Source organism: Phaseolus vulgaris, chromosome 1 (assembly GCF_000499845.2).
Source record: "Phaseolus vulgaris cultivar G19833 chromosome 1, P. vulgaris v2.0, whole genome shotgun sequence".
In the NCBI taxonomy this organism is placed as follows: Eukaryota; Viridiplantae; Streptophyta; class Magnoliopsida; order Fabales; family Fabaceae; genus Phaseolus; species Phaseolus vulgaris.
Genome location: NC_023759.2, coordinates 5,372,064 through 5,385,477, shown reverse-complemented (window position 1 = coordinate 5,385,477; position 13,414 = coordinate 5,372,064). Strand labels below are relative to the sequence as shown.

General features: G+C 29.6%; 1 protein-coding gene across 5 annotated transcripts; it reads left to right on the top strand.

The window, feature by feature from the left end:
- Nucleotides 1-1,933: 1,933 nt before the first annotated feature.
- LOC137813309 (uncharacterized transporter C405.03c-like) lies at nucleotides 1,934-8,845 on the top strand. 5 transcript variants are annotated; one of them, XM_068615443.1, is made up of 9 exons: nucleotides 1,934-2,501; nucleotides 3,551-3,946; nucleotides 4,407-4,621; nucleotides 6,115-6,185; nucleotides 6,291-6,389; nucleotides 6,544-6,661; nucleotides 6,744-6,879; nucleotides 7,577-7,627; nucleotides 8,411-8,845. In XM_068615443.1, the coding sequence occupies exons 1-9, from the start codon at nucleotides 2,421-2,423 to the stop codon at nucleotides 8,438-8,440; spliced, it is 1,197 nt and encodes a 398-aa protein (XP_068471544.1). In that variant the 5' UTR covers nucleotides 1,934-2,420; the 3' UTR covers nucleotides 8,441-8,845. The 5 variants fall into 5 exon arrangements, with proteins under 5 accessions (XP_068471544.1, XP_068471542.1, XP_068471543.1 ...); XM_068615441.1 differs by having other exon boundaries at nucleotides 2,091-2,501; nucleotides 8,398-8,845; XM_068615442.1 differs by having other exon boundaries at nucleotides 2,091-2,501; nucleotides 6,318-6,389; nucleotides 8,398-8,605.
- Nucleotides 8,846-13,414: the final 4,569 nt, after the last annotated feature.

Below are 13,414 nucleotides of genomic sequence, written 5' to 3'. Positions count from 1 at the left end.
GCACCGCCCAAATGCGACGAGAATCCAAGACCCACCTCGCACGCACCAAAAACCGAACACACTGCACCGAACCAAAGGCACAACGTTGTTGAATCACCAATCCAAGGTTTCCTCCACGCACACACCACAAAAAGCAAAAGCTGTCTTAGCACCAATAAGGTTTCCACACGCAAAACCAGCAACACTGCCATGCCAAAGCATTTAGTTAAACTTTCTAAGGTTTAACTAATTAAGAGAGTATTATTTCTCATATGACAAAACCAATAAAATGTCAAAACTAAAGAATCAAGACTAGAGAGATCTTAGGAAACAAATGAAGTTACTCTATATTTAATTATGATCCAACAAAGTTGTTCTATACGATCTCTTCTTGAAAAAGATAAAAAAAAAGTAAAAAATGAAAAAAAAAAGTAGTTTAGAAGGAACAGAGATAGAAACAGAAAAGAAAAGAACTGCTTACATAAACAGATGCCTGTCACTATCTTAAGTCATTAGTCCGTAAGCTTTCGGATAACGACATAATGCCATCTTAACTAACATTTCCAATATTTTCACTAATCTTTTTTTTTTATTATTTATCGTTTTATATCCCTTAATATTTTTATGCATAAATAATAAATACAATACTTTTCTATTCAACTAAAATAGATGTGTTATAATAAAAATAACTAATATTATCTTAAAACATAAAAAATAATTATAATAAAAATATTAAAAAATAAATTTAAGTTTAATTCAATCAAATTATAAAATAAAATTTACATTTCATATCGAATTTTTAATGGAAAATAAAATTTTGATATTTAAAAAGTAAGGAAAAGAAGAAGAATTGTTTACTAATATGTTATATTTGATAGTTGATTTGTGACTGTCTCAATGACTTATTAACTAACACGATCATTCTGAAAATTCAAGTCCAACTTAGGTTACTCCACTTCATTCACATCCCAATCTCTTGTAATCAAATATATATTCTTCAATCACTTAAGTTAGGATAAGAACACATATTTAAATACTAAGAAAGCGATTCCCGTGTCAACTTTGTATTATTTTAGTGCTTTTTTTATGCAAGGCACTATCATGTGCCAACCAATTATTTTCGTATTTGTATTGCTAGAAAACCGAATAAGTTTATGGCTAATTAAAATGGATTGAATTTAAGCTAACCAAATCATTTAATTTTCTTAATTGGGAAATTATTTAAGCTTTTTAAACTTTATCTTTTTTATGAAAATATTCTAATTTCTTTTTCGTCCTAGTAAGTCCTTAATTTGTCTTAAATAATTTAACTCGAACTTGTTAGAGAATGTTTATGAAAGTGATAAGTTCTGATAATTAATCAGAATAAAATTTAAAATTATAGGTTTTCTTTGAAAAAAAATAGTAAAATGTAAAGATCAGCTAAATCAAAAATTAAGATTTTACGATATTTAATTATAAGTAAGATAAATTTGAAAGATAATTATGATAAGTTAATTTTTTATTTGTAAAATGAATGAAGTTAGGGTTAAATATTATTTTTCCTATTTAATTTATCAGTAAAAAAGTCAAGAATAATAAAGTGTCCAAGTCGATCTGTTAATTAGACAAAATTAATATATTCCCAACTAAAAAAAGTCAAAATTCGTTCATTTTGATTAAATCAGTAGAAGAATATTCTATTAATATATATGTGTGTATTCAATTATCCAAGCCCAGTTTAATGGTGTTGCTTATATATAAAATTATCAAGTTTAAGGATGTTTTTCTAAGGTAGTTTAACGACGCTAATTTAGATTGAATTAATTAAAATGTCTGCAACTTTTATTCTATGAAATCCGACTGATCCATGAAGAATTGATGATTCCTACTGAAAACCTTTGTCTTCTAAAGGAATAGTGAATTATTATAGTTTCTTCAGTTTCTATTTATACATACAATTTTTTCGGTTCATAGAAAAATGGCGTTACTCCAAATTTTATGGAAGCACATGCCCAAAAATTGTAACACGAGAATGCATTCACAGAATTGAAAGGGTGGGCACAAGAATGAAAAATAGTAGGAAAAAAAGGGAAATGCAATAAATAAAAAAGCATTTTCACAAGTTTGTTAACCGAGTAACGTTGACATGTTTGAGAATTGCGTTGAGACAATTCTCATGAACTAAAACTTAACGTTGACACTTTTCTCTATGTTGTTTCATTTTTCTACTCATTTTCCATGCCTTTTCTGTCGTTGTTAGAATCTCCAACCTCCCTCCAAAATCTTCCCACGCAATTTTGTGAGCAAGGTTGAGGCTTGTGCTTCCCCGTGGTGTTGTTCTTATGATGGGATTGGCAAATTGGTGTGTTGAAGGGTGATTCTGGGATCTAGCAGAGGCAGAAACGTGTGGATCTCTGCAATTCCTGTAGCTTTTTCCATCTGGGTATAGTTGTTTTGTTATGGGGTGGAGATATAAGTCAGGGTTGTTCCTCATACTTACTGTGGTTGTCATATGGGTCACCTCTGCTGAAGTCACCCAGGTATAGTTTTGCCAATTCTATGCTTCTAAAATCTACCCTTTTTCAAGCTTCTTTAGGCATGTAATGTGATTGGATTTTTTGTTTCGTGTCTGGGGTGAATACTTTTTGGTAAATGTGGATATGTGTGTACGTTTCTCCACCTTGTGGGAACTTCTTTGTTGTCTGTGGCTGTGTACTTTTCCATTTGGTGAAAATGATGTCTTTTCTCCTTAGGCATCCTTGGTACCAGCTCAATTTAATTAAACAATGGTGGGGTTTTGTCTTGGTATATAGGTACAGGACCTTCTGTACCATCAGAGTCAGGTCTAAGGTTATAACGTGATGAACCACGGTTCAAATCCCTGCTGAGAGAGGTGTCATCGTTGAGTGTCCAATAGTGTTTCAAACAAGATTGTTTCTCAAGGATAATACCCATGTGAAACAAAAAAGTAAAAATAGGACCTTCTGTCAAAAAACACTACGAATAATTAGGATGATATTTTCACATCAATTAGGATGATGTGTTGGCATAACATACCTTGATTTGGAAGGTTCCTAAATCCTAAGATCAACCTTTGCATACTTGAAGTTGAAACTTCTCATGTCAATCTACAAAGCTCTAGGTGAGATTGGAAGTTCCATTGGCAAGAATAATTTTTTGCAAAGAATAGCAAGCCTAAAACCATGCAGTCCTCTTGGCTTTGAATTTATGAAAATTGCAGACCTGCGTTAGAATGTGTTGCTGAGGGACCACTATTCCGGTTATATTTTTTATGATCTTGAATTTTAAATATGTTGATCAGAGGATATTATGTATTGACAAGTATGCTTGAAGATTTTTTATTTTAAGTTCGGTGTGTTTACTTCTATTTTATAGAAACTTCTATCTATTTCTGAATCCTTATCTAAAACATGGTCAATTTTTTGTTGTTGAAATGAAACTGTTAACATTTGAAATTGTTCTCGAGGGGTAACTTTTTATTGGAGATCAATAACATGCAGTGTACAACCATCCAAAAAGCTTTGTATGTAAGAATGCTTCTCAGTTATTATTTATTTATTTTTTACAGGATATTTTTATAGATTACAGGCAACCATTTGCAGTGACATATCTTGGAGCTTCTCTTATGGTAGTGTACCTCCCAATAGCTTTCATTAAGGACTGCTTTTATAAGTTATTTAAACACCGATCTTCTAATAGTGGAAAAATAGTAAAAGTTGGGAATGAGTTTTCTGTCCGGTGTAACTCTCCTCTCAAGGGCAATGGAGGGCAAAGGAACACTGAAGTGGAATTGGTGGGTGTGACTCGAAAAGATAGTGATGCAGACCTCTCAATAAATGAAGAAGCAATGCCATTGGTGACTAAATATAATGATGCTAATGCAACAAAGGCAGACAAAGAACTTACTACCAGAGAAATTGCTACTTATGGATTTTACATTGCACCTATCTGGTTTGTAACAGAGGTAGGTAACTTAAAATTGATATCTGGAGTTTGTAGTTAAGCAGAATCAAATCATGGCTTCAACTAAATTGTGTGATTATATCTTTTAATTGGTCCATGAGCTCCCTACTATTGTGAAATACATGAACACCTACACACTTTTCAAAAATTCTAGCATGTCTTAATTTGGCCACTAATAAGCTCTAACACCATCTTATGAAAGTGGGATAAAACTTAACTTTATAAAACTGTTTTATAAGATAAAAGTTACGTCCTACTTATATATTACAATTTAGTTATATCTGTAATCGATGTGGAATCCCAACACATCTGCATCTGCAGTGGTTAGATCACTGGATAGATAAATTTGATATCACATAAAGTTGACATCTTGGTTTTTTTAATAGCTCATGTAGAGTGTCGATGTTTTGGATGTTGTTTAGTGGTGTTATTTTTTAAAATTCTTTCTGTGCTGCTTTCAGTATCTGTCAAATGCTGCCCTTGCACGAACAAGTGTTGCAAGCACAACAGTGTTGTCATCTACTTCAGGACTCTTCACTCTCTTCATTGGTGTGCTTATGGGCCAGGAGACTTTAAATATAGCAAAAATAGTTGCTGTCTTGGTCAGCATGGCTGGGGTTGTGATGACAACTCTGGGGAAAACATGGGCTCCAGATGACACGCTATCAAATGCTTCGTAAGCCTTTCATATTGCTTATAGAAAAACCACATTCATTATGCATTTTTTATTTTCAATTTTAAATGATAACAAAATTAAGCATTAGGTAGAAGGTAGTTCTTTTTCATCATATACACTAAGCTGGTTAACAAACTATAAGTTCCTCAATCCAAATTGCTTATGTTTACCATGTTTTTCGGAAAGAACATTGGATAGTCTCTTATTCATTCAGTTCCCAATTGCATAAAATTTGCCACCTTTATGTTCACTACACTGTTACCTCTTCTATATACTATATTGGTATCACTAATGGCTGTTCTGTATTAACTTATGAATTTGGCTCCTCAATTTAATCAGTTCAATGTGGTATCTCTATTATAAAAAAATCAAGTTGGTCCCTTTGATATTCAAAACTAATACAATGTTACGTTTTTTTGTCAGTACCATTTAAATTTCTAACAGAGGTGTCCTACATGGTGACTACATGTCTTTTTTTTGTGTGCCACCTATAGGAAAAATTAATGTTGTTTCTTGTAATTGGATGGAAAGGACAGCATTGCATCAATTTGGAATATTAGGGGACCAAATTAAAAAAAATTAATGATAGAGGAACTAGATTGAACTAATTAAATAAATAGAGAGACCAGATTAGTAATTTAACTTTTATAATTTGAAGAATGAAATTTTATGGAAATAATTCTGCTAGGGGTTAGAAACCAGGATAATATAGATTCAAGTTGACATTCTTGTGTCACCCCAATCAAGTGTGAACGACAGCCATCACACTTCCAGATTTTTGAAACTGAACTCTAATACCAATTTGATGCATAAAAAAGAAAAGTATTAAATAAAGAAGTTTTTTTTTCAGTAAGAAACATTTCAAATTTGAAAATGTCTTATTTGGCTGAACACAAAAGTCTTAAGGGCTATTTATACTAAGTTAGCTATTTATTGCTTTAGTATCATATCAAAGACAAGCAAAGCTAAAAGAGACCAGAAGACGTGAACCTGGTGATGTGGAAATGAGTTGCATTTCTCAAGGAGAGAGAGGACTTGAATTTGATCCCTAAGATAACCCTTTAGGGGAAGGCCATCCCTTTATGCTTTTTGTCCAAAAGGATTTGAGATCTTAGGGATCAGGCTCACCTCTGAAATTTGGTCCATGACTGATTTAATTTCTTTTCTCATACAGGGAGGGGATTGGTTAAAAGGCATAAGATATTAGGTGGAAGCTTATGAATTTCTTTATATATCTAGTATAAATGATCCCTCTTTGTCCTGTATCACATTTTTGAGAAATCTGTCTCCCCTTTTCATTTGTGTATTAATGTAAGTTTCATCCATTATATTATAGAGACCAGAGGAATCATAAAATCTGTGTAAAACTTAGCTAACTATTTTCTTCATATGCGGAACATTAAGGAATCAATTTGTTGTCTTTCATGTATTATCAGCTTCTTGCTCTCTGTAATACTATTTTTTGGGCGTTGACAGTTGATATTTGTGTTCAGCAATGGACCGCACTCTCTTGTTGGCGATCTTTTTGGACTTCTCTCAGCCATATCATATGGTCTATTTACAGGTTAGGCAATGTCTTAGTTTTTTGTTCATGTTCTTTTTTTCTTTTGTTTTTCTCAGATAATTTAGACAAATGATGACTTGCTTCCTTTACCTTAATGCCTCACAGTTCTTCTTAAAAATATTTCTGGTGAAGGAGAACGGATTGATGTGCAAAAGCTGTTTGGATATATTGGTTTGTTTACACTTCTAGCACTATGGTGGCTTAGTAAGTATTTGAACTTGCAATGACTCTATATACTATAGTTATTTATAAATGTCTTGTGTTAAGGTTCTTTGAGTCCACTCCTTTTTATGAGCTCGTTTAACTTGGATTTTGTGTTCTAAACTAAATTGCTAATTTCCCTCTATACTTTTCTCAGTCTGGCCATTGTCAGCCATAGGAGTTGAACCTAAGTTTGCTATTCCCCATTCTCTTAGAATGGACGAAGTGGTACTTGCCAATGGATTTGTTGGAAGTGTTCTCTCAGACTACTTTTGGTACATGAAATAAATCTGACTAATTCACACATACATACACAGTTATCCAAACTCTTAAACTAGAGTTCATTTATGTAACCAGGGCACTCAGTGTTGTATGGACAACTCCCCTTGTGGCCACTTTGGGCATGTCACTCACCATTCCTCTTGCTATGTTGGCTGACATGCTCATCCATGGTCGGCATTATTCAGCATTGTACATTCTTGGCTCAGCTCAGGTATTTTTATGCTAAAGATATATCCAACTTTGAGGCTCTTTTATTTTTTGTAAACAAAATATTAAAATGAAAATATGGAAGCTATCCTATTTGTTTTCGATCTCATGCTGTTTGGTTCCACTGCCATTCAGAGGATTTCTATATGTATCTTTGTCAAGTTTGTGAATGCATATTTATGTTCATCATTATTGCATAGTATAGGGTCTGTTCGGCTAAATTTCTCTATAAACACTAATTAGAGAGAAAAGACTAGAATGAAAATGAAGAAACTTTTCTCTAAGGACTTCTTTTAGGAAAGAAAAATAAAAAGAAAAACTGAAATTAACTTCTGCATAAACTTCTTTTCCAAAAGTCCTTATGAAGAAACTTGTTACATATCAATTAGGAAGTTAGTTGATGTAGCTTCCCATGGCACATTGTTTTTTGTTGTTCCAATCAATTTGTATGTAACTTGTGTCAAGAATGTATGATTCAGGTTTTTTGGTTCAATGAAATTTACCATCAATGGAGTATATCATTCACATCCATAATTCCTTGCATAGTTATGATTTACATGACAGAGTTTTCATACATAACCTAGGAAGTACTTTTCATACCATGATGTCTGGTTATCAACTCATGTTTGGATGCCACAATCATCAAAGCATTCAACACTGTTGTTCACATATTAAAGGATTTGCTTTTGGCTGAGTTGCAGGTATTTGCAGGCTTTGTGATAGCTAATATTTCAGACAGGATAACCACGAAGGTGGGATTATAGCACACTCTTTTCTATACTGATTCTTTCTTTGGTTGATCATCTCCCACTACTTACACTGAGTGTTATACCATGATTAACATGTTCAAAAACAAAAGCCAATGCCCTAATCCAGGGTTTTGTCATTTTCAAGGAAAGTAGCAAAATTGTGCTTTCCATGAAGTTCTGTATATGGTTCTAGAGTGAGGGTTGTGTTGTAACTTGCAAGTGTCCAAGGTGAGCTTGTAGCCATGGATGTAAAGAAGCAATTTTACATGGTGGTGGCTACACAAGTAAATCAGGTCTTCAAGAAATTGAGAATATCACTAAGATTATGTCTATGTAAATATTCATGCATTGATATCTAATTAAAAAAAAATATATTTTTTAACATACTAAGAAAAGTTATTAAATAGATTTTTTTTATTACCAATGAGTTTTACTGTCTGATAGGATAATGAATAAATGAACATTCCTTTTAATCATGAGTGACTACTAAATAGATGATAGAGAATAACAATTTTATGAAATTAATCTTGTTTTGGTGCTATAGAAAGTTCTAACCTCATCACTATTAATAATTTATTTATAGGTTTTATTAATATTTAATATGTATAAATATAAATGAAAAAAAAAAGTAACTAACATTACTTTGAAATTTTAAAATAACACTTATTTTTAAACTTTTTGGTTTCTTATATCATGAGATGTAGAAAGAATGAAAATGTCAATTTCATCTTATGTTGTTAGAGTAATCTAAGTAAGTTCTTCATCATGTGTAGTTCTTATTTTCAGGAAAATCACACAGAAGAATTGTGTTCATAGGCACAAATGGAGAAGTCAACTAAAATAAAGTAAGTAAATCAACAATGGGTCTCCATAAAGAAATATGTGAAGAAAAAGGAAGTTGAAGAAAGTGTCCACTTTTAAGGTAATGGGTGAAGTAGTGATAAAAGGGATTTTTACACAAAGAAAGCCTTTGTGGACAACAAAATTTCAAAGTTACATTGGTTGTTTATTGAGAGTGGCAAGAGAAAAGAAGAGCAACAACACAGAAGAAGAGGTTACTAATTAAAAAGAGAGTTATTCAAAAGTGTTATATAAAGATTTGGAAAAAAATGTATAGAATTACACATCTCATGTAGAGAAAAGAGACAAATGGAATGGCTCAAGTAGATTGTATATATAGGTTTTCTTAGTAAAAATAAATATGATTAATTTTTACTTTTATTGAGAGACACTTAAACATATTTGAATTCAAAATCATTAACATGGTTAGTCTAATAAAAAAAGAATTAACAAACTCTTATTTGTTTTGATTTATAAAGTTTCTTATTGATAAAAAAAACTATAAAAAGAGAGTGCAACAACAAAATAATAGTCTATAAGTATAAGGCATAATGTAAAATCTTGCATCAACATAAAGGAAGAAGTTGTAAAGATACAAATGGTAAATAAACTATTACCCTTTCATCAAAAAAAAATTTTAGGCTGCAGGTTCAAAGATTGTTTTCATCCACTCTCAAGAAGATTGAGATAGTTTCCACTTTACCACGTATTTTTAAGATATAGTTGGCAGTGGAAAGAGAGAGGATAAATTTTTCTTTTGAAAATGAGTTTTTTTAAGTAATTATCACAAAAATAAAAAATAGTAAAAGGTTTATAAATGATATGATTGAAATATAAATAAGATTTAATTATATAAATTAGTGATTTACAAAAAATATTATTGTTTTAAAATTGTTAAGATTAATTTATTTTTATTTAAAATAAATCATGTACATAAATATTTTATCTTATTAATAATAAGCATAATAAAAATAATTATTGGAATATGAATAATAATAATTGTAAGAATAAAAATAATGAAGAATACTTTCATTAATTAATAATATAGATTCTAAATATCCTAACACTTAAATTTAGATTGAAGAAATAAAATATTTTTTAACACATTTCTTTTTCGTTATCAATTAAGTTTATTTATGTGTAATCTAGCGAAATTGTTAATGACTTCATAAATATGAAAATTACACACATGAAATGATTGTGTATATGAATAAAAGAGCTATAGTCGATTATATATATGGGGTATGTCCTCATGCATAATCAATCAATAACACCCTTCATGAACATATTACCGGTCATGCTCAAGCCCTGAAAAGATAAAATCTACCCTTATATCATTAAACAAAGACCAATCAATTCATGCAAGTCAAAAAATAAGTCAAACATCACAAAAAACTATGCATCTACATTATGAAAGAGCATATTAAACTAACATACATTAATCATGCATGCTCTTTAAGTCAAATACATAACCATGACTTGCTCTTGACTTGGTTGAGATACGTCCAACAAATTTCATAGTTTACAAAGTGCCCATAATCGACTATGTCACGGGGTCTAACAGACTATTCACAATCACCTAATCGACTATAACCAATTTTCAACCACTATACCATGAATGCTTCAAAGCTTGATGAGGCCAATAGTAATGGCAATTATCAACCATGCACGTACATTATCTATAATCTCATGAATAAATGTGTAAATCCAGCATCTCATGTCCTACTTTTCATGATTTTCTTCTCATTTTAAAGGAGGTGTTTCTTTCTTGCCCCTCTCCTTTACATCCTTCCATTTTCACGCAAATCATCCAAACCTAACGAGAACATCCCACATTCCAAACATAATGTAAGTTCTCAATCTTTCTTTTATTTTTCTTAATTTTAAACTAAATAAAAACATATATATTTATGAGCATTAAATCCTATCAAATGCAAGTGTTTCATTTTTCTTAATAAACACAAGTAGTATAGTTGAATAAACGCAAGCAACTTGCTTATGTTATTCGTCTAATAAGCTTTAGCTTTGACAAACGATAAACATACTTTGTCTAACAGGCGCAAGCCTTAAGTATTTCATGATACATGTCAAACACATAAATGCTTATTTTATGCTTGTATAAAATTTTTGCTTCTTCATTCTTTCAAGAGGATCACACAATATTTTGTGAACATCAAGATCCCTTGAAGGATGTGTTGAAAGCTACTTTACGTAAACAACTTTTTCTGGAAAAGGTGAGATGATAGCGTTGTATGATGACTTTTTTACAGCAAGTGCACCACACTTTTTCAGAAGTAATAATTGTCCCTAAGGAAGATTATCAATCTCACAAAGAACAGTGAATTATCAAGTACAATAATCGCTAAATATAGAACATAACAATAAAAAAAAAATTGAGTGTGCTGACAATGATCAATAAGAAAACAGACAAATAATTAGTTGTTTCAAGTTGAAAAAATAGGAATTATGTTTAATCTGTCACTCTCATATATTTTGATTAGCATGTCAATATTAAGTTCTTTTATTGAAATTGATGTCCGTAAAAAATTTCTTAATATCGATCTTTTACATACTTATAAAAAAACAACTTAGGAATCACAATCATACATTAATGACAATTAACATTTCAAGTCTATCTCTAGCACTCAAATATGTTGAATATTGATGTTTAGGTCCGAACCCTAAAAATACTTCTCGGTCAGATTTAAGATTCTCAATGTGTCACAAAAAGTTAGAAGTAAAAACAACAATACCAATAATCAATCAAGAATTAAACATTAATATAAAAAAATATAAATTCATAAATTATGGATTATTTTATATGTAAATTAATAATAATTTCTTATGCCTCTTTAAGTCTATTTTCTATATAAAAAAAAGAAGTCAAATAAATTACAAAATCACAAGTAGCTATTTTATGGTTTTATCTTATCATAGTGATAGTCTCGCAATTGTAATTTTTTTGTCCAAACTAAATAATAGTGTTAGCTTCTGTTACCTTATTTCCTGAACTCCTCAAAAAAATTACTTCAAAACTTAAAAAAGTTAGGAAAGTCTTAACTCATCCATGCAAAGAGATTATCAAATATCTTAAAAATACATACAAAAAATAAAATTTATTCGTATCATATTCTATAACATATCACATTATAATATTTTTTTTCTGATAAAATAAAAATATAAGAAACGATTTTAAAAAACTAGAGAAAAGTAACAAATTTTAAAAGTTTAAAAGTAAAATATTCTAGATATATAAAAAGCAAAAAAATATTCATTTTACGTTTAACTTAAACTTTCTCTTTAAACTTTATAGAACAAATCCTTACAGAAGTTAATTCTGAGGTGATACTTATCTACTTCAAATAATTATGAAAAAGTTGTAATTGAACTTGATTTATTCAAACAAAATTGTAGTATTTTGTTGAGTGTATTATATTTATATATTTTTTGTTATTATTTTATACATTGAAAATACTCATAACACCCAAATTTAGCAATAAATATGAATATATGATTGATAAATAATTTGTATCATTGTAGAACTTAAGGTAGAAGCAAAGCTTCTCTGTCTCTGCCAGGTGCCATTTCTATTTGTAAGTGAACCTGTTTTAGGAAGGTACTACTACCATTGTCATTTCAGTTCCACCATCACTTTCAGATGTTGCAAAATATTTGCTTCACTTTTTCTTTTAAACTTTTTAATATATTTTTTATAATATATGTTTTTATATTCTCTTAAACATTAGTGTTTTAATTTAATTAATCCATACATTTTTAATTAATGACAAAACTTTTAATAACTTCAAATTTAGAGCTATAAATTTAAATTTCAATATTTATGTGTTCTAAAGTATCTTATATTTAGTAGAGAATAATAATAAATAAATAAATAAAGAGAATAAACGTTATGAGTATGATTTATCTTCTACCATCCCAGACGACTATATAAATTCATCATAATCTTATAAATATAAATGTATGTCAATATTTTAAAATTTTTTAATTATTCATAATATATAATTTTATTCTAAATCATAATAAAGAGGTATTTATATATTTTAATTATTCTAAATTTTTCATAAGTCATGATTTCATAGAAGATCTCCAAAAATCTTTCATGAAAAATTTTTATTGAACGGATTCTGCTTCTTCTACTTGTACAAGATACATATGAAAGAAAAACATGAAAAGAAGTGAAGTTTTTATAAGCATTAAATATTAATCTTAATAAACTTAACATAGAATGTAGACAATGGAGCTTATGATTTGACTTACAACCATGAAATTCAACCTCACTTTATTAACATATGAATTCATATTCCACTTCTTCTTAATATCAAAAGTTACTTAGAAAGTGATTAACTAGTTAAATATTTCTCATTAAAAATATTATTACAATTATAATTATTTTTTTCGAGAATATCAACCATTTATCAGTCCACAAAGATATACTTTGTAACTAACCTTCTCAATGTTGGGTAGGTATCAAGTAGTTCCAAGTTTGACATATGAATATCCTAGACCAATACATTATTTTAAACTATCCAGATATTCTTTTATTTGGTAACTTTCTTACACTCTACCATCATCCTTGCCTTTCATTCTGTAATGTACCAAATTATGACTTCTCAAACACAAAGACTCGTGTATTAACATAATCTTAACTCCATACAATGAATTTTATGACCTTTTCCCAACTAACATATTCTTTTGATACTTTAAACATGGTGACATTAAGATATGTCATATTTGTCTTACCAATAATCTATACACACAATTATATTAAAAATGTTGCAAAAAAATAATTATATTAAAAAATTGATTACATGAAATATTAATAATTAAATTTCTATAATATGATTTATTTTTACTAATTAATTCTCAAAAAAATATTTTATTATGCTATTAATATTTAAGTAATCAAGTTTTATTTAAGTTTTTTTACAATAA